The sequence below is a fragment of the Papaver somniferum genome, chromosome 3 (assembly GCF_003573695.1).
Source record: "Papaver somniferum cultivar HN1 chromosome 3, ASM357369v1, whole genome shotgun sequence".
Taxonomy (NCBI): domain Eukaryota; kingdom Viridiplantae; phylum Streptophyta; class Magnoliopsida; order Ranunculales; family Papaveraceae; genus Papaver; species Papaver somniferum.
In genome coordinates, this window is record NC_039360.1 from 171,777,255 (window position 1) to 171,799,439 (window position 22,185).

Below are 22,185 nucleotides of genomic sequence, written 5' to 3' on the forward strand. Positions count from 1 at the left end.
TCAAAAATCTTAAGATTTTACTAATTATTATTAATCACCAATACTGATTAGTGAGGGATAGATTAGGTAATACGTAAAATACTTAGATAAGGGGTGACCCCGAATTGATATCTGGAACCAGTTTTTGTCCTTTTTTTATATCCCCCAATTCCTTTTGTTATCCCCCAATTAATGGTTCAAAAAAAATGTCTGAAATTAACATTTATATTTTCGGGTATCTAAAAAAAATCAGATTTATATTTATATTTCGAGTATTTTGAATTAAAATCTAACAGCATTTAAAAATCATAACCGCTTCCGTAGCATAGTGGTAGTGCGTTCCCTTCGTAAGGGAAAGGTCGTGAGTTCGATCCTCATAGGGAGCTAATTATTTTAGCCATTGCTATTCAAAAAGGTGTTGATACCCAGCTTGTTGCTAGGCTTCCCACCACCGATTTGTAAAAACCTCTCGTTTGTTGTTCACTAAATGCCTAGGATGGCAACTTTTATTAATGCCTGAAATTAATATTTATATTTCGGGTTTCTAAAAAATATCAGATTGCTTACCTTGGATACACTGGAGCATTGATATTAGGTTTTCCCAAAAATAAAAAAATGAAATGTTGTATTCATATAACTTACGATTAGTATTAGTATCGTCTTAAAAATCTTTCAATTAAGACCATAAAAATCTTTCAATTAATATTAGTATCGTCTTTAGAATTAATAAGTTAAAAAATCGTAAATTTTCTCCTTTATAATATTATATTTGCTGCCTAAATATCCTCCTTTATAAGGAGAAAAATTCTTTAATATCTTTTTAAATATCTAAAAGGTTAATTTTCCTAAACTTTTGAAATATGATACAATTTTTGCACTGATGCGTGTCGTAACTACAACAAATTAATTAATATTTTTCCATCCAATTAACAAGTAATATAGTGTAGTCAAGTTCGTTCCCACGAGGAGCAAGAGATTTTTAGTTGTAAAATGGTCACAAAAGGGGGGAAATTATTGGTTTAGATAAAAGCAAAAGAAAGTAAACAAAGCAATTAAAAGATAAAGGAAAATCAATAAGAGAGACAAGACCAAGGAATCCTTCTTCGTTGCAAAACGATGATTCAAGTTATGTTTTTCATCCACATGTTATTAGTCACAGATTATCACCAACCGTAGGATAGCAGGTTCGCTTGGCTAACCCCAAAATCCTGAGTAACAGGTCCGCTTAGTTATCAGATTTTATTCAAAAGAACCACCTTGAGGTTCGCTTACAAGATGTAATTCCCCGAACGCATTAAGATTTATGAATTTAGGTTTAGTACTAGTAGTTAGACTCGGTTCGCTTGGTACACTTTCTAGCGTTGTTTTCACACACAATTGCTCCACGGAATCTCTCCGCAAGGTCTCGTGTTTTCTACTTGTGTAAAGTGTCGAGAACGATTACGTATTTCCTAACTTATATTAGATTTAGGTTGAGTTAAAAAATCAATTCAGCGTGCACTCTAAATAATCTATCAAACAACCATGAATGTATAAACATTCCAATTAGTAAAAACAAACGATAATCATGTGAAAAACTTCAAGGTAGATTTTAAAACAAAAACTCAAATCATGTCAAGAACTAGGAATTCATCCTCAATCAATAAGAAAATTAGTTACTCATGTTTTTGAAATTCACACAAATAATTAAAAGGAGAATTTTGAAGTTCACACAAATAACTAAAAGAAGAATTTTGAAAAGCAAGCAAAAACACAAGTGTTGTGTGTGTAAAAGGTGTGTAAAGGTGTAAAAGTGTGTAGACAAAAGTAGAGAACTTTTCTATTTATAGGTTTCAATTTCCTAGCAATCCTCTTAGGAATAGAATCCCTTTCCCTTTGTAAGTCTTCTTTCCAAGTCCTTGTCTTTCTCAAATCTTCCATCTTCACTTTTCAAATTCAAGTCCAATTTCTCAAACCCACGAGTCTAGAGAATTCTTCACAAATTTCTGTATTTTTGGTCACCTGAAAAGTCCCCGGGATCACCGGAATCCGACCTGAAAAGTTGCCGCCGGCCACCTGAGATGCTTCTCTGTTGACGGACTATTCCGTCACGTGCCGTTAAGGATAACTGCTGACTTATCGGTCTTCTGTTAGTCAATGGAGGTCAAGTCAGAAGGGAGTCAGCCGAGTCTGAATATCTAAGTGGTCTTACTCAGCCTGGATCAGTGAGGTTTACCGAGTCTCCGAGTTAACTCAGCAACATAGAAATCCTGCATGGTTCTGTTTGAATTCTTGTCAATTCCCGGCCAATTTCAGGCCCTTCTTTCTTCTCCCTGTAGAAACCTGTATCCTAAACATACATCTAGTTCAAGCACTCTTCACTGCGGCAATGCTCATTCATTCCCATCTGCTCAGCTGCCAGTCTTGTACACCACCAACTCTGAGTCCATATATCAAACCCATCTTCTATTTCTTCTTCATCACAGTGTCTCTCAAAACCCCATCTACCGACTTCAATCCATCATCTCTTCTCTGTGTCTTCATCACCAACACAAACCCTAAGTTCAATTTGCAGAGATGATTCGAAACCCTCATCAATTTCTTCTTTGTTCTTCACTGCCAACCCATCTTCTCAATTTCAATTGCAGAGACGAAACCCTAATTCCATTTCTCGAGTTGATTTCTTCAGTCCTTGTCTTTCTCAATCTTCAATTCATCAGCAGCAATTCAATCTCAATCGAGACCAAAACCTAACAGTAATTCTCGAGCCACAAAACCCATCTTCTTCATCTCTGTAACATCAATACCATCTCCAACTTCTTCACTATTTCTCGATCTATTTCTGCCATTAATGGTGCGGCTGAAGCTTCTCCCATTTCCTCTCTTTATTTCTTCTCTCGGACCAACACCAACAGCGGCTGCTACTTTCTCAATTTTATTCCCAAGTGATCTAATGATCGAGAGAAAACGTCTCTCGAATTTAGGGTTAGGTTACTTTAGGGCAGGATTGGGACACCCAACGATAAGAACCACCCCCAGATTGAGTGCCCTTACTAATTCAGCGTCTGCCTTTAACAATATTTTTAGGGTAGCCCATCTACTTGGCCAGGCTGTCTTTAATGCTCCTCCAAAAGAATTGCCCCTTAACCTTGACAGCACTCCAGATAGTGTTCGTCCGTGAAATGACAACTTTGCCTTTTTTGCTCAAATTGGGTGATTTCTTCTTCTTTCCTCCGTGCGACTCCAAAGTAGCTATAAAACTCAAAACACGCGTAAAATACATAAATTACAAGAAAAATAGTAAAGAAAGCATAAACTATAGATAGTAAATACGGTGTATTCTACACCTATCATGCACAATTTAATCTCATAACAACTACCCAAGACCATACATACAAATTTATATCGATTGATATTATTTCCAAAACAATATTCTTTTTGATATTATTTCCAAAACAATACTCTTTTCCTGAAATTTGTGGGTTTGGTCACTCTTTATATAGGACGTTCCAGCAAAATAATTTTTCTCTGCAAGTTGCATTCTTCGACTATGGTATTTTTTTATTTTTTTTTTTTAATGTTTGCATTTGTTTCTTATTCATCTCTTTGATGCATGTTTCCCTTACTCTTTGCGGAAACAACACCTAACGAAGGTGGAAGAGGCAGCATAAAGAACGTGAAAGAAAATTTTCATGGTAAGCTTTATTAATCATCGTTACTATTTTCAAAATGTTCAGCCGAGAAATCCAACGTATATCATGAGATTTCTTTCTTAACCAACTATATTGTTCTATTTTATAGGGTTTGAGCGTTCTTACATTTATATAGTTTGCTGCAACTATATGATGGATTTGTATAATGCCAATGAAGTATTTCTTCAAAGGGTATATATGCGCTATAGAGACCATCTCAGCTTAGTGGTAGATCATTAAGTCCGTCTTGCATTTCTCCTGGGCTTCTTTCACAAGAAAGCATGGGTTTGAAATTGAAGATTACAAATCTTAGATCTCTTCAAGTCTATGTCGTCGAGCGCGTTTATGACTATGATATGGCACGGTACAGTCCTGTAACTTTCTCTTTTGTAATCTAAAATTGAGTTATTTTTATTGGAGAAAATGTGGGTAAGAAGGGTGGTGCATAAGAAAGAAAAAAAATGAACATTTTGATATAATAATTTATACGGAAACAAAAATGGAAAGTTTTGATATAATACGTTTAATTGATGTATTCTATTTTCTTTTTGCACGGCTTCATTGTTCTCTTATAACAACTATGCCTTTACCTTTTTTTACGTTATTATCTTTGTTATGTTATATCAATTGCTTTTGTGGTAGCTATCCGGGTGAATTACTTGAAACTTTATTTCATACTAAGAAATGTTATTCGTGCAGTATGGTATTCTTTTAAAAAAGTCTTAAGATAACTGGTAGTCGTTGGGCAATGTTGTACATTGTCGGTGAAATAACAATGTCGGTTCTCAAACACCATTAATAAGGTAATATTTGTTATAATTGATTTTGCTTCTTTCTTTTTTGTTATTCTCATGCCATTGTTGCTTCTTCAAAAATCTACATCAATTTATATGCAAAATCTTGATTCTGAAGGCTCCACAATTTGCATAACTTTGATTGATGCTACCTGCACTACCGCCATAAATTACCATTGGACAAACACATGATTTTGATCTGGTTGCAGGGTTAAAAAGAGGTTCTGTTTTCACTTTTTAGTTGATCAAATATAAAAAATTTAGTGTCGTATTCCTATTTTGTTTGAAGTTCACATGAAATCCTCATTGGTAAGTTAATTTTGCTTCTTTCTTTTTTTTGTTATTCTCATGCATTATTGCTTCTTCAACAATGTATTGCAGTTTATATGCTAAACTCTGTTACTAAGAAATGACACGCATATTTTTTTCCTGTTTTGAAATTAAGATACTTATCATAAATACAAACTGAAGAAGTATAGTCATCTAATTAGAGCTGAATTACCGTTTCGTACACTCATATCTACTTAACCGCGTTGCAGGTTATTTCAAGTTGAGGAAAAAACCGAAGTCATATTGGACGAACGAGGTCTAATATCATAAAAATAACATTTTCTTCCACGTGGCTCTTTTAAGGCAAACTAAACAACGAGTACTATTCTATGGTTGGTGCGACAATGATTAAAATAGGGTGCGATTTTAGAAGATGGCTAATATAGTGTTTGCGTAGTGATTATGAACATGCTTATTGAGTTGGTGAGGTGTGCTTACTATTTCAACATAAAATATGCGCTTTGCAATTTCTCATTATGTAATAACTTTTATCTTTGATGAGTATTTATTTTTAGGGTGCAGGTACATTCGTGAAAATGACTCAGATATGCTTCTTCTTTTTTTTCTTATAATTGAGGTATATTTAATGTTACTAAGACATGGTACATTCAATTAATTGTGTTTTTTCCCATGAATTCATTAGTGATTTAGCAATTACATTCATCCAAAATTTTAAAAATTGTGTGCTTGGGGTACGGATAGTAAATAACAGGTTGTAAGCCCCATATATACATTAAGGAAGCATATAGAGGTAATGTAGAAAAATGAAGTGAGTGTTTATGTTGATTAGTGTATTTCATTTGTTTTTCAATTTTAATGGGGACGTCTTATACAGTGGCCGACATTTTGATAATAGTTGATATAAAAAATTCATGACTTGTTTTGCAATTTTAGTCGAACTGATTAGAAACGAATTGCCTTTGCTTGAATTAAATAATAACAATCAACATGGGAACGTAGACCGAAGCTTCGATCTCCACCTTTCAACCTGATTCATTAAATTGTTCTTGTAGCATATGATACATTGCAAGAGGGTGGTCGAGACGATATTCGTAAGAAGAATACATGAATTTGTATAAAAGCTACATTTAGCATATTGTTTTTCTTAGTATATAGACTAGGAGGAAATCTTGTAAGCTAAATTAAATTCAAGAAAATTTTAAATAATTATGCACTATTTTGCTCGATAAAATTGGTGTGCGCTATTTTACAGTTTCAACATAATTGTAATTTATAAAAAAAAAATGAGTTGAACTGATTAACTTGGTATGAATAATTTAAAGTGTATTTGATCTACCAAAATTTACTGTCAATGATTTTACTCAAAATCTTTTCTTTTTTCTTTTTTGATTGGTAAAGAAAAGTAGAAAAATAAGAGCATGCGTAAAAAGCATTTTACTGCCGGAACAAAAATAACCATCAACAAGAAAACAAAAGAAAGATCCCCGAAAAGGAACATGACTAGGGAGGTTTAAAGAACAGTTCCCTCCAATTAACTATTTCATGAAAAGTTGAAATCTCAAACATAAAAAGATAGTGTTTATTTTCATTGATATCATTGATAATATTTTGTAATTTTCTTTCGTTGAAGTGGGGAATTCAGTCAAGGTGAGTTCTACAGGCATTTAGATACTATAACTTAATACAGGAATACCCTTTTTTATCTGAATCTTTGTTTGTTGTTGTTTGTGTTTCTGTGATCATTTTCTTTTGGTTCATTTAATTTGATTATTTGTTTAATGAATTTTCGAAATGATAATACCGGTTTTCAAAATGATAATACTGATAATACCGGTGGAGGAAATAAGAGATATATGATTGGGTTAGCTCGAGAGTTTTTTGGTTTGATGGAAAGATTCCTACAATAACTAATGGTCTAAACATTGTCACTTTTGTATGAACTCCATGACAACATGACTTATCAACATTGAACGTTGGATTTTCAACAACAAAGACACATTTCTGTCATTACACTCGACGTATGGGTTCAAAAATAGCATGTTGGTTAGTCTACTTTGAACGTTGGACGACGTATTAAGTAAGCTCAAAATAAAATGGAATTTGAAACAACAAAGACGGGAAACAAGTGATGTGATCCATCCAATTATGAATATATATATATATAATGGAAAAAAAAAGAGAGAAACAAAATTACTAAAACAAAATACAAATGAAATACGAAGAAAGTTGAACATTTTCACAGTGTTAATATTTGTTTGAAATTAGGATCAAGTAAAGTGCATGCAATCATCTTATAATTACTTTACGGGTACCCATAAACTAAGTTAACGAAAAATGATTTAAGTATTTTACCTAAAAATGCACTGGTTTTTTACTCTCACCCAAAGTAGTTGAAATCGTTCCTCGGTCCTACTCGGTTAGAGAGCTTGAAGAGAGGAGCAATAAGTTCGGACTTGGAAATCGCCAAAACTCGGTCTAATACTCGGAACGCATTTATTAGAGACTTATATATTGCCGCTCATAAATCATAATTGTACCTAATTAAAACTAAAATTTAACACTATCGTTTAATTAAGTGTGTAATATTGTTATGTTGAACGTATTTATCATGTATTTAGAGGTTTTTCTATTTGATAACTCTCATATGAGGGGTTACGAAAATTTTAGTTTCTTATTCTAGTGCATGCAAGGCCAACTCGGAAAAATCGTTAACTCGTTTTGCTCAAAAATCGTTTCAAATCAGAAAAATCGTCCGGCTTAATCGCTAAAAATCGGAAATGGCTTGGAATCGGAAATCGCCTCGGTCATATACCCTGTAGCGATTACTCGGCGAGTAATCGGTCTTGGAGAGTTATTTTGAGATGAAGTGATTTTCATGTAACCATAATTTAAAACTCATGTTCTATAATAAAATTAGTATTTTTTTTTTGTTTCTTCTGCTACGAATGAGAAGATTTGCTATTTATAACCTTCCATTTGTGCTTAAAAGAGTTACAATGAAATGATTTATTTTTATAATAATTATTAGTTTGCTACCATAAATTGGATATTTCCAAAATCAAATAGGTAAAACACCATATGTGGGGATTGTTTAAAAATAATGAAACTAATCAAGATTTTTTTGATTCTAAAAGTTCCACTTACTTTTACCGATTTCACTCTTATTTTTTTTCCTTTAGTAGGCAGTGGTTTCTCAGTTCGAAGTTCAAACGAAACAGAAATTAGGGTTAGAGTTCTCATCAAATTATGCGTGCAGTTCAAAGGTTTGTTAGTTCGTACAAGATGAGAATTGAGTCTTTTTCTTTCTTTCTTTTCTATTTATTTTGATGGGGTTTTACGTGTTTTTGTTTTTTGATTTCTGAAGAAATATATATCATTGCATTTCATTGATTACATCTTCTTTGACGGGAAACACTTCCTATATTTCGCGTTATTTAGAGTTACAATCTATTTTATATTCTTATTCTTAAGCAAGCCCCTGAGAGGTCTTAGTTGATCCATTATTTATTTGTCATCTTTCCTTGATTGCATCTTCTTTGATGGGAAGTACTTTATATTCTTTGCACATTTAGAGTTGAAAATATATTTTATATTAATATCCTGGTCTTTGTGTCTCTAATACCCCATTTAATTACAGGGAGTTAGAGCCTCGAAATAGGTTTTCAGTTAGCCTCTTGATTCTTAATGCAAGAATATGATTTCTTAAGAAATATATATCTGTGCATTTCCTTGATTAAATCTTCTTTGAAGAGAAGCATTGTATATGTTGTGCACTCTTTAGAGTTGACAATCTAATTTACATCGGTATCGGATTTTTTATTTTAGATTCTCTAATATCAAATATTGATACAACTATATAGTGAGTGTGGTTTTTCACTTAACTATTGGGAGTTGTAGAATTGAGATTTTTTAGATTATAATAGTATTTTATGAATTTGATAATTAGAAAACTTAAATTACATAGTTTTTATTGTTATTTGTCAATCTGCTAGATAGTAATTTTATAATAGCTTATAATGCTTATTAGAACTCTCATCCAGACGGGTGCGGGGCGAAGCCCCGCCTCAGTGGACATGAACCAACAGTATAAAAAATTCCTACAATCACTGTGTGTAGCACGGGTTTCAAGCTAGTGTAAATATAACAACTACAACAACTACAACATTAGTAAATTCACGATACTAATGACAATATAGACGATGTCCTTTAATTTCCTACAGAATAAGATTAGGATATTTTTTTCTTTATTTCCTACAAAATTTGATTATTCCGTTAATTATTTTGACATAATCATAGAACTTAAAAAAAATAATTACAGGTAAAGATTAATGGAACCAGTAGGTAAATTTAGCATATATTTTTTGGGTATACATACTTATTTTTCTCTATAAATATTTGCTACTTAATTTGATATTTGATATCTCAGGAATACTCAAATATGTATTCCTGAGATTTGTATTTGGGTATACTCATATTATACTTGGATTCGTATTTTTTTGAATTTTTATCATAAATATTTGAAATTAATATAATAATAGTGCGTTTGTTTCAAGATTTTGGACGTCCAAGAATTGGATTCCAAGGGAATCCGCCCAATTACCCCGAACCAAACGGTCCATATAATTTGGTAATTGGATTCCTGGGTAATCCAATTCCCCCCAAAGCCTTCTTTTTCATTGCATCCCTATACCAATGGAATGCAAACCTATTCCGGGAAGAAAAAACACGGGAAAAAGGAAATTACGAGACTGACTCTGTAACAAAACAAAATCTCGTTTTCACATTTCTTTCACATTTCATTTCTAAACTCGAGCGACGGGGAGAAGAAAAAAACCCCTAGAGAATCCATGGAGATCGACAAGGATTGAACTGTTAATCGTTGATTATTCTTCTACTTCGACAAGAAACCATATCATATTCTAAAACAATTCCATCTCTGATTTCGAGGGTGCAAAATCCATCTCTGATTTTGGGGATATAGGGTTAGGTAATTCCTCACCTCTCTTTGATTTTTTTGATTAATTCTTCTGATTTTTTGATGATTTCAGTTTAGTTGGTTGTTAATTTTGTTTCTTAATTCTTCTCCTAATATATACTATCAATTGCCGTCCTCTACTGATTTATGGGTTCAGTTTAGTTGGTGGTTAATTTATTAGCTTGTTGGGTGTTTGTCAAAATGCCCAAAAGAGAAATAAATCAAGATTTTGAATGAAAACTTGCATTAACTATAGTTTTTTATCTTGTGTTTGCTCAAAAGATACATGTTGATTTGTGGTTAGCTGAAGTTTCACATTTCAGGGGATTATATATATATATATATATATATATATATATATATATATATATATATATATATATATATATGTTAGGTCACTGATATGAGTTTCTGCTGTATATTGGGAATATCTTGTTGGCTTATTGGTCATACAACTTACCCCAAATCATAACTACGAGCGGTAGTTCAACTGGTTATTGCAATGTTAACCATTCAGATTTCCAAAAGGCGTATCACTCCAGCTGTATTTGATTTTTTTTGATTTTTTGATTTAAGCTTTTATTATTATTTTTTTTTCTTTTTTTATTGAAGCTTTGTTGTATTTGATTCTTATGTCGCCAAACCGGCCAAATCCAATAATACCAATACATGGTCAACCCCTCGTTTAACACGGCTCGACATAAGTTGGTCATTAGTGATAACAACCACCTAGTAATTTATGTCGTTCATCTATCTACCAATCCAGATTCAAGCAATATGTTGTTCATCTATAGCTAACGTTTTCTGTCTATTTTTCACATATAGGTCATTGTTGTTCTACTACCAGTTACACAATCAAAAGGGCGTTTCGATTTGCTTTAACTTTTCTCGTAAGTACTATTATTAGCTTTCGTGTTCTGTTTTTCTTGTTGAGTCTGCACCATAATACATTACTTTATACACTCGTGATATCCTCGTAAAGAACAAGTACGATTACACCTAGGCTACTATTACACAATCAGTTTAGAATCATTGATTTTGATTGCTTTGCTGTATTATGTATATGTGCATTATATTCTATCTGAATGTAGCTTGCCTCCAACCTGGAAATACTGTACATGTGTTTATTATGCTTGACTGTTCTTTTCTTATGCTTGTTGAACTCAGAACAACTTCCAGTATGGCTCCTCTAGTCTTGACAAAGAAAAGAAAACTAGAAATGATGAATGATAATATCAGAACAACGTTGGATGCTGTAACTTTATTTTACGTCTACTTTTATTCATATGTTCTGCGTTATCAAAGTTGCGTGTTAAGATCAAATGATCGTTTTGAAATGACTACTGTACGACTGTGGGTGATGCAAGATTTAGTTTACAAAAGCGACACAAATTGTAAATCGCAACTTCGCCTCGATAGACGTACTTTTCGAATACTTTGCCATAAGCTGTCCACAATAAGCGGACTAGAAGATAATAGGAATTCTGATGTTGAAGAAATGGTTGCGGTATTTTTGTATGTAATTGCACATCACCATAAGAATAGAGTTGTAGGGTTTATGTTCAAGCGATCTGGAGAAACCATTAGCAGATATGTAAACACGGTATTGAAAGGAGTTATAGACTTCAAGGGGAGTTGCTTAAACAACCAGTTGCAGTGGCTACAAGTTTTGTTGATGAGAGATGGAATTGCTTCAAGGTATGAACTCAAACTTTGATGTTTCATGTCTTTTAAGAATATACCCGTATCCTTAATGAATCAGTAATACCTTGTTTACCTGTAGAACTGCCTAGGGTAATTAGATGGAACACATATTAGTATCCATGTGGCAACCGAAGACAAGCCTAGGTATCGTACAAGGAAGAGCTCGATTGCAACTAATGTATTATGTGTATGCTCCCATAACTTGGAGGTTATATATGTGTATCCTGGATGGGAAGATTCAGCTGCCGATTCTCGTGTTCTTAGAGAAGCAATATACAAAAAGAATGGCTTAGAAGTTCCACAAGGTAAGTTCATTAGTGTATTAAAACTTAAATCTGTGGATTAATGGGTGTTTCTAGTGTTCTGTAGTGATATAATGATGGTTTTGCATGCTGACTTGTCTAGGTTACTATTACCTTGTCGATGTCGGTTATCCGAATAGTGGAGGATTTTTTGCGCCTTTTAGAGGTCAACGTTATCATTTAAAGGAATGGGGGCAAGGTCGTTTAGAACCAAGGACAGCTGAAGAACTATTCAATATGAAACATTGTAGGGCTAGGAATGTGATTGAACGCGTTTTTGGATTGTTGAAAATGAGATGGGCAATACTTCGGAGTCCTTCATGGTATCCAGTAAACATACATTGTCGTTTTATCATGGCTTGTTATTTAATCCATAACCTTATTAGGAGAGAAATGCCTATGGATGAATTTCTAGAGGAAGACAATTATGAAGATGGACCAGTTAATTTAGTTTCTCCTCAAGAAAGTCGAATGATAGAATTTGTTGATTCCTCAGATTATTGGGTTGTTCAGAGGAAAGAGTTAGCTGATCAAATGTGGGAAAGATGGACTGCACGTAGACGTAGACGTAGACGTAGACGCGTAGTTAGTTAAAAAACTTTGATTTTACTGTATTAGTCTACTTTTTAATAACTTTCGTTTGTTACTGTATGTTTATTGAACTCCATTGCAGTTATAAGCTGAAGATAACGTATTGGTTGATATATTGACGGAACTTACGCTCGATGGCAAGTGGAAAAGTGATACCGGATTTAAATCGGGCAACTTGAAAGTTATTGAGCAGAAACTAACTGAGAAACTACCAACTTGTGGGTTAACTACTACCAACATCGATTCTAGAATCAAGACTTTGAAGAAACATGCGATGGCCATCAATGAAATGGTAACTATTGGCAGTGGGTTTGAATTTGATTATATCAACAACAAGCTTGTGTGCGAAAAAAGTTTATTTGATGACTGGGCTAAGGTATTTTCGAAACTACTGAGTTATTCATTCATGTTAAACTATATGTCAGAGACCGTTTTCTTCTTGTTTCATAACATCTAATCCATAATAACTAAAGCGGCATGTTCGTATAAGTAGCACATGTCCTGTAATCAACTGTTAGGTCCAGTTTTTGTACCCTCCTCCAGATAAAGCGTGGAACATTTTCAACTGTTAGGTCCTGTATAAGTAGCACATGTCCTGTATAAATGTAATCTGTGTTGTTATGCAATGGTAATTACAGTTTAGTAAATTCTGAGTTAGTATCGAAGTTGTTCTGGAGTAGATTATATAATGGTTTAATGAATGTAGATGTGTATGAATCTGTGGTGGTTTTATGTATGTTGTTGGATTCATGTATGAGTAAGTTTTTGTTTGTCACCTAGTCTAGTAACAAGTTTTTGTTTGTCGCTTTTGTTCTTGCAGTCTCATACAAATGCAAAGGGACTGTATGGGAAAGCATTCCCTCATTTAGATGCATTAGTTGAGATATTTGCTGAAGATAGGGCAAATGGTAAAGGGGCTGCTTCACTTGCTGAAGATCTAGAAGAGATCGAGAAAGAAGGCGAACAAGAAAAGGAAGAAGAAAATGATCAACAACAAAGTAATCAGTCCGAGTCAAACAGTGGTAAAGGTAGAAGGAAAAGGGTACGTTCATCATCCTTTGACATTGTATCCGGTGAATCAAGTGGAGATTCAAATGGCTTTAGTTTGATGGCTAATTCGTTTAGCAAATCTGTGACGGGTACACTTGATCACTTTGAAGCGGTTCGTGTGTCCCTTACTCAAGAAGCCGATGTCAATAAACGCTTGTTGAGGAGTTGAATAAGATAGATGGCCTCACTGAAGATGAGGTGATAGATGCCGCATCTATTATTCTCGATTCATCTACAAAAACAAAGGTTTTCTTCGGCATGGGGGAATAAAAACGATCCAACTATGTGAAGAACAAGATTCTTAAGTAGTGTAGCTTATGTTTGTGAGTGATGTTAGGAGGAACTACTAGAAACAGTACTTTTCAGTCCTTGTTGTTTTTGGTCAGAGAATGACAACAGTTTTATGATTGTGATGACAGTTGTTTTCATTACTTTTCAGTCCTTGCTTATGACGACAGTTGTGACTATACAACATATGTTTTAGTATTACAACTTGTTTAGAAATTTGAAATTCAAACTTTTAGAATTGGTTTGTTCTTAGCTATCAAAGTTTCAAAGGGAAGGAAAGGTAGTAAAGTGATTTGGCATTTATTGATTACCCTGTAATAGGATTATGTCAACCAAACAATAATATTTGAATTAGGAATCTCATTCTTAGGAATCCAATTCCTGGAATTGGATTACCTTGTAATTGTATTCCTAGACTCCCAAAAACTTGAACCAAACGCGCTATAATATTTTTGGAAAAATTCGATGGATATAATTTATTTATTTTTAAATATAAATTCGGTGTAATTATACCTCATTATTTTAGGCCGTTAAATCAAAGATTTTGGCCATCTAGCGGCCAGACATGACAAACAATTGGCCATCTAACGGCCAGACATGACAAATAAAGAGAGTCGTTCGTTGTGTCTATTGACCACGTATGCAATCCCCACCACTTGCATGAATGGTTTTTGTCCAAGCCAAAGCGTGGTTACGGTAACCAAGCAATGGGAGGAAGGGTAAGCTCCCCCAATACTAGTTTTATTCTGAAGCCAGGGATGGTATTGAGTTTTTAGGTTTGTTGATGGGACAAAAGTCAATAGAGACAATTTCGGTTCCAAGTTGGAAATCTTGAAATTACATCCACCTAATTCAACTTCCCTTTACAAAGTGATGATCAGTTTTGTATCTTTGCTGACTAATAGAAACCGCATGTAAAATGAAACCAATAATAGTTTTAGATGTCTTTTCTGGGAAATAATTTTATTTTCAGAAATGTATTCACAGATTTTTCCTTTTTCCTTGGTAAGTTGTTGAAAGCAGATTAGTGAATTCCTGGTGAGGTGCTTTCCTTTGCAGATTGTGCAGAAATGACGGGAATTCAGATGATAAATGTAGTGACGATCAGTACATTTGGAACTTAGCTTTTGTTTTCTCAAAGACCTGTTCTGCAGCGATGGCACCATTCCCATCAGCCATCTTGATCTCCATGCTAGCCTTTTGATAGAAGCCAGTACCCCTCAGGGCATCTGCGATGAAGTCGTCAAATCCAATTGCTATGGCTGCTTCCGCTTTGGCTCCATATACCAACCTCTGCAAAACCCATCAGTCCAAAATCAGGAAACAGAACAATAAAATTAATATTTAACATTCTACAAACAGCTACAATCAATCACTTCCAAAATAGTGGAAAGTGTCTGTGAGAGAGAGGACCTTGATACGTGAAAGGTGGATTGCACCAAAACACATTGGACAAGGCTCGCAAGATGTATATATTTCACAGTCAGATAGCTCGATTTGGTTGAGCTTCTTGCATGCCTACAAACATACAAGTCATGCACAGTGAGTTAGATAATAGAACCATAACCGATCAAACAAAAAAAAGATAAATAGAACCATTGGATATTGAGAATTTTAATTTTTCTTTGAGTTCTAATACAAGATGCAAAGTTGGTTCCTCTGTTCCAGCCCGTCGCATTAAATTCTGTCACGAGCATGGGCTCCGGTTGAAGATCAGAATCACAAGACCAGAACTACAAAGATTGCCTTTACAATAACAAACCCAGACTATACATTGAGAGAGCACCTCATGCAAAGGGGTTAATAATGGTCCTGTATGGGAACTAGTAGATGACAGGATCTCTTTATCACACTGTATTATGAAGGTAGATGCAAAGTGATTTTCTTTTTGTATCGCCGCAAGAATGTCTAGATGTTTAGCATCAATAAAAAAAAGAAAAGAAAGAAAAAGAACGACACATAAAAAGAAAAGACTGATAAATTTAGTTCTCTAAGTGACCACCTAGGAATTTGGATGATAAGCTGGATTTTTGACACAAGTAGCCAACTGTTCCTAAGTTCCAACCTGAAGGAAAGAAACCTCAAGATTCAGTATCATCAATTCATCTCTAATGAAAATTAATGACATTTTTACATACTACGCAGGAGGTATGCCAACAAATAGTTCATCATGGTAAAGTAAGACCTATTGCAGTGTCAAATGTCGTACCCAAGGCCAATCTCACTCCACATTTGGTCACTGACTGAACAATATGAAACAAGAAGTCCGAGCTGCATTATTGATCGATTTTTTTCTTTCTTTTTTTTCATGCTACCCAACACTAACAGAGTACTCTTTTTAATTGACCATCCGGTGTCTCTTGTATTCAAAGAATCCTCTAGATGAAGAGGATTCTATAGAAATGTCAAGATTAGAAATCCCCTAGAAACTGTCTACAGGTCCCTTAGGCTTACTGCTTATGTACTTTCACGTTCACTAACTGTGCCTGCTGGATACCACTAGGCCTACACAACTCAAACTAGACTAAGATTGCAACATGAACCCTTCTGGATCCATATCCAGTAACAGACACAGGTTAATGGGTCTCACAACTCTTCTGGTCCTTTTTAAGTTAAACAAATGAAATGCATGCTACATTGCCTCTGTAGCATGTCTGAAGCTGCTTAATTGCTTATAAATACCCGTGCAGTCTAATAACATGCGAAAAATCAGATAATACTCTGTACAGATATATCTGACATGATAATAAAAGTACAATTGGCTTTCAGGTCTAACCTCTCTTATTGCCGTCACCTCAGCATGGGCAGTAGGATCAGTATGCTTCAAAACCATGTTGTGACAGCTCACAACTACTTCATTATTGCGAACAACAACTGCACCGAAAGGGCCTCCATCTCCATTATCCACTCCTTTGTATGCTTCTTCAACTGCTTTTGTTACGAATTCATGGTCCTTGTCTTGTATAGCTGTTTGAAGCAAATAGAAACAAGAGAGAATTTAAATACATCATAAATACAGCTAACCAGCCGAAGGATTTTTAAACTTCTCTCACTGGAAATAAAGTAGGAAGGCACCTTGGCGTAATTCCTATTTCCAAAGGATGTGAAATTGCTAATACACTATATGTTCATGGACTTTTATTTGAATTACAGCATAGCAGCTAATAGAGCTAGACACAGGAGTCTCATTCAAAATAGTCCAATAGGAGAAATACATCCCATATGACAACAAGGTCTACCCCTACATGACTAACATCTTCACTTAACTTCACTTGTAACATAGTACCAAAAACATACAGTTGCATCAGATACTCAAACCGCAGCCTTTAGGGAGAAATGTCATTACAACACTTACGTGGATCAACGGGGGACCCTAGACCACTACTGCACCGGTTCCCAATTTGCAAAAAGAATCAAGAAGGGAATAACTCGGCCTGGTAGTCCAGAGATGGCATTATCACCAGCACTACACTCAGTCGTCAACATCTTAATCACTTCGACACTTAACTAAAACGAAGGTGCAAATTGATGCAGCATTACCTTCTTGGTAACCAGAAAATGCAGTGGCAACAGATATAGTTCCATCCTTAGCTTCGACAACTGCAGAAAAGAAAAACAAACAAGATGGCAGGCAAAAGAGTGAGGAGTTGAATCATATAAGCAAGATGTTATTCTCTTTCAAAAATGCAATACAATATACTAACATTGATATTCCAAAGCAGTCATTCAACAACAAAAAAATCGACCCAATTCAACAACGAGGTCCAACAGGGGCATAAATGAAATCTTATCTCATTGAACCTTTATAGTAAACAGATTGGGTAGAAATACATAAAGAGCAATAGGGCTTCAATTATTATCATTTACAGGATGTGCATGTTACATCTACAACACAATCACTACCAAATTACCATCAAACAAAACGAGAAAGATTCTAAATAAAAGCAAGAGATATGAATTTCCATGCCAAAAAAAAAAAAAACTACAATCAGAAATGTATAAATCAAACCAAGGAAAAAAAAATTGGAAGTACCAAATGGGTAACCCCAAAAACAATGAGGCATAAATAATCAAACGAAATCAGGTTGATACGCAACGAGAATAAGCTGAGTAACATTATGACATCACCATGAAACCAAACATAGAAATCCAATAACTGCAATAACTTTAACAGGACAAAGATCATACCAAAGATTTTAATACATCAACTGATTTCAATAAAAGCTAATCCAAACATGCGGGAAACAGAAAGTAAAATTGATTGAAAAGAAATGGAATCAATAAGTAGATCCTCCATGCAAAAAATAGATCCATGAGGACACATTTTCTTAACAAAAAAAAAAAGCAAAAAGAAAAAACAATCCCAATGAAGATCAGGAAAAAACAAACACAAACAGATGTTAAGATCCCAATGAAGACGAAAGACTTTGATGTAGTGTTTTGCTACCTTTAGCTTCTTCCATGGTGGGATTGAGAAATTGGAATGGGATTCAGTGATCAGACAGGTTTCAGAGAGAAATAGCTATTCAGAATTCAGAACAATGTGAAACTGGAAGAATCCGGATTCGAGATAAATAGATAGAGTTTGGAGGAGGTTGTCAAGGAAAGAGGAAGGAAGTTGTGTGGAGTGGGTATTGTATTCTTTTTTTGTGTTTTATTCTCTTTTAAATGCTAATAATTTTTATTTTTAATATTTCTTAAAAATAAGTTTTTCAGGAGAAAAATATATAAATAATTGAAGAGAAATGGTCTAGCAAAAGCTGGAAGAAAGAAGAAGGATGATGAAGAATATATTCACTAAAATTGTCTTCTGTTTGATCTGTTCTGTTGTTTCTGTAAAAGCCCAAGTAGTACAGAACTAGAATGACTAGTCGGTTGGGGAGTAGTGATTGATTGAAGGGATTGAATGAAGCAAAACTATTTCTGGTCATTCGCACTTGCACGTCTTTATTGCTTAAACCCGACCAAGTGGTTAGGTTTCGCATGCAGCAATCCCGAGCCAGAGCTCAAACCGACCGTAATAATGGACAATAACACAGTACCACACGGAACAAAACGTGCGATCATGCTATTTCTCCCTATTTAGATTTGAGTTCTTTGAACCCCAACCGATTTAGTGCATATGTGAAAGGAAAAGTCAAAAAAAAAAAAAAAAAATCAGCCACAATGTTTGCTGTTATTTTACATGAAATTTGTTAGGGTTTTAGACCAAAACATTAGGTTTACGTGACTGAAATAGGTATAGAACCCGGATAATAAGAAGAATTAAGAGAATGAGAAGATTCAGAAGAAGAAAAAAAGTCTAGAAGAGATTGAAGAAGAATTTCTCGTATTAATTCTTAAATTTTAACATGGTTGAAGAGAAATATTTATATCTTCTCGTACTTGTGAAACAAGTAAAGCTAAAAATAGAGTTTAAACTTTAAACTAAACTAGGAATTTAAAGCAAGCTAAAAATAGAGAAGCTATTTAAGGTAACTAAGCTAACTTGGATGAAAAACGGCTTGTCCTCAAGCCTTAAACTCTGGAAAACGAAGAAGCAACTCATCTGCATCCTCCCATGTAGCTTCATCATTGGGGTGATCCATCCATTTGACTAACCATTTAGTGCCAGCGTAAGACCCTTTCTTGTACATCTGTCGATCCAAAACAGCTTCTGGTTCCCACTTATCATAATCAATAACAGATGGGAGAATCTGTGAACAGAGTTAGCTGCTCCCAATTTCAGTTTTAGTTGAGAAACATGAAATACATGATGAATGCGACTTTCTACTGGAAGCTCCAATCTATATGCCACTGAACCTATCTTTTCAAGAACACGAAAAGGGCCATAAAACCTTGTGAAAGTTTAGAAAATGATTGGTTAGTAACAGTGCGCTGTCTATAAGGTTGTAGACGAAGAAAAACCCAATCTCCTGTAGAAAACTCTCGTTCCGTGTGATGAGCATCAGTGTATGCTTTCATTATTTCCTGAGCATCAAGGAGATGTGATTTTAATAACTTGAGTGTATGATCCCTGGCCTTAACATTTACATCCACATCATGCACTGAAGTTGTTCCCAGTAGATAAGCTGAAATTGTTGGTGGTGGACGACTGTAAAGAGCTTGATAAGGAGACATATTAATGGCAGAATGATGACTTGTATTATACCACCATTCAGCCCATGGAATCCATTTCGACCAATCCTTCGGCTTCATACCAGCAAAACACCTCAAGTAACATTCTAATGTTCTATTTGTGTCTTCAGTTTGACCATCACTCTGAGGATGATAAGCCGAACTGCGACATAGCTGAGTATTATGAAGCTGGAAATAAGCTTCCCAAAAGTTGCTCATAAAAATGGGATCACGATCGCTGACTATACTTCTTGGCATCCCATGAAGTCGAACAATCTCACGTACAAATACTTCCGCAATAGAACTAGCAGAATATGGGTGTGTGAGAGGTATGAAATGTGCATACTTGGTTAAACGATCAACAACCACCAAAATTGCATTCTTGCGATCATAAAGAGGAAATCCATCAATAAAATCTATGGAAATACCAATCCATACATCAGAAGGAATAGGAAGTGGACTCAATAATCCTGGTGGTGATATAGCTTCAGTTTTATTTCGTTGACAAACATCGCACTGAGCAACGAAAGCTTTGATTGATTGTTTCATACCCTTCCAATAAAAGTTATTCTGCACACATTTAAAAGTTCTCAAAAACCCTGAATGACCCCCTATAAGGTTTGAATGAAACTCCTCAAGAATTTTGGTACACCATAGAGAAGTAGGTACCACAACTATTCTTCCTTTGTAGCGCAAAACTCCATTAGTGTGTGAAAAATTTAATTTGCAAGAAGGAGAATTAATGAGTTTTTGAGTCAATGTACTTAGCTCATCATCCAAATGACACTCATGAATTATCTCAGTGACTCCAGAAAAAAATGGTGCAGTCAAACTAAAGCAAGATCCAATGTTGTGTGACAAAGCATCAGTTGCAAGATTTGCTTTGCCTTTTCGAAAAATTATCTCATAATCATAGCACAATAGCTTGGATAACCATTTCTGTTGTTCCATAGAAGAGAGTTTTTGATCCAGAAAGTACTTCAGACTCTTATGATTTGTCAGAATCTTGAAATGTCGACCAAGTAGATATGGTCTCCATTTTTGAACTGCAGATACAATTGCAAGCATTTCTTTATCATATACCGAAAGATTTAAATTCTTTCCTGTCAAGGGTTTGCTATAATAAGAAATTGGTCGACCAGACTGCATCAATACAGCTCCTAATCCATTACCAGATGCATCACACTCAATAGAGAATTCCTTTGAAAAATCTGGAAGTATTAAAACTGGGGTTGTAGTAAGAGCATGTTGAAGTACTTTGAACGCAGTAGTGGCATTATCATTCCAGATAAATGCATCCTTCTTCAGAAGTTGAGTTAAAGGTGCACTAAGCTTACCAAAATCCTTTACAAATTTGCGATAATAGCCGGCTAAACCCAGAAAACCTCGTAGTTCTTTCAATGAAGTAGGAAGAGGCCATGAAAGAATACTTTGAATCTTATCTTGGTCGACTGAAACTCCTGCAGAAGATATTACGTGACCCAAATACTTTACTGTGTTTTTTGCGAAGGTGCATTTGGACTCTTTGACAAATAACTGATGAGTTCTTAATAATTCATATACCAAAGACAAATGTTGAATATGCTCAGATATGTTTTTACTGTAAATTAAGATGTCAACGAAAAATACCAGCACGAACCTGCAAAGGTGAGGACGAAAAATGTGGTTCACCAATCCTTGGAAAGTGGCTGGATCATTTGAGAGTCCGAATGGCATGACCAAGAATTCATAATGGCCATCATGAGTTCGAAAAGCAGTTTTGGGAATGTCTGGTTTATGCATAAGTAGTTGATGATAAGCAGATCGAAAATCCAGTTTGGAAAAAACTGTTGCACCGTTCAACTCATCCAATAACTCATCCACCATTGGTATTGGAAAACAATCTTTGATGGTTAACTTGTTCAAAGCTCTATAATCAACACACATTCGCCAAGAGCCGTCCTTCTTACGGACCATCAATATGGGAGATGAATAAGGACTCAAACTTGGTCTAATAATCCCAGCTTACTGAGGTTCATGCACTATCTTCTCAATTTAGTCCTTTTGAAAGTGTGGGTAACGGTATGGCCTTACATTGACAGGTGCAGAATCTGGAAGCAAAATGGTACGATGATCATGTAGTCTCTCAGGAGGTAATGTCGTTGGAGTCTTGAAAACATCAGCATAATTAGAAAGTATTTCATGCAACTCAGGTGGAATGATTGGAGCAGCATTGATTGAAGTATTTAATGCAGATATTTGTAGGAAAACTGCAAAAGTTTCTCTGGATAATATATGCTGCATGGTTTTAGTGTCCAAAAGCATAATGCTGGAGGAATTATGTCCTAGTAAAACCACATCTTGCTCTTGGATTCGAAACTTCATCATTAACTTTGAAAAATCCCATGTAATAGGTCCTAATGTGCGTAACCATTGAACTCCTA

The 22,185-nt window shown here is 34.8% G+C and overlaps 2 protein-coding genes and 1 non-coding gene across 3 annotated transcripts; 2 read left to right on the forward strand and 1 right to left on the reverse strand.

Annotated features, from left to right (window-relative positions):
- The first annotated feature begins 293 nt into the window (after positions 1–293).
- On the forward strand, positions 294–365 carry TRNAT-CGU. Its single transcript has one exon. It is a non-coding gene; the product is annotated as a tRNA-Thr (tRNA).
- Positions 366–10,890: 10,525 nt separating this feature from the next.
- On the forward strand, positions 10,891–13,526 carry LOC113360343. Its single transcript, XM_026603859.1, has 5 exons — positions 10,891–11,408; positions 11,529–11,719; positions 11,820–12,290; positions 12,397–12,683; positions 13,128–13,526. The coding sequence occupies exons 1-5, from the start codon at positions 10,891–10,893 to the stop codon at positions 13,524–13,526; spliced, it is 1,866 nt and encodes a 621-aa protein (XP_026459644.1).
- Positions 13,527–14,445: 919 nt separating this feature from the next.
- On the reverse strand, positions 14,446–18,533 carry LOC113358026 (guanosine deaminase-like). The gene is made up of 5 exons (XM_026601528.1): positions 18,093–18,533; positions 17,186–17,245; positions 16,422–16,612; positions 15,059–15,163; positions 14,446–14,938 (listed from the first exon to the last, which is right to left on the reverse strand). The coding sequence occupies exons 1-5, from the start codon at positions 18,106–18,108 to the stop codon at positions 14,750–14,752; spliced, it is 561 nt and encodes a 186-aa protein (XP_026457313.1). The 5' UTR covers positions 18,109–18,533; the 3' UTR covers positions 14,446–14,749.
- Positions 18,534–22,185: the final 3,652 nt, after the last annotated feature.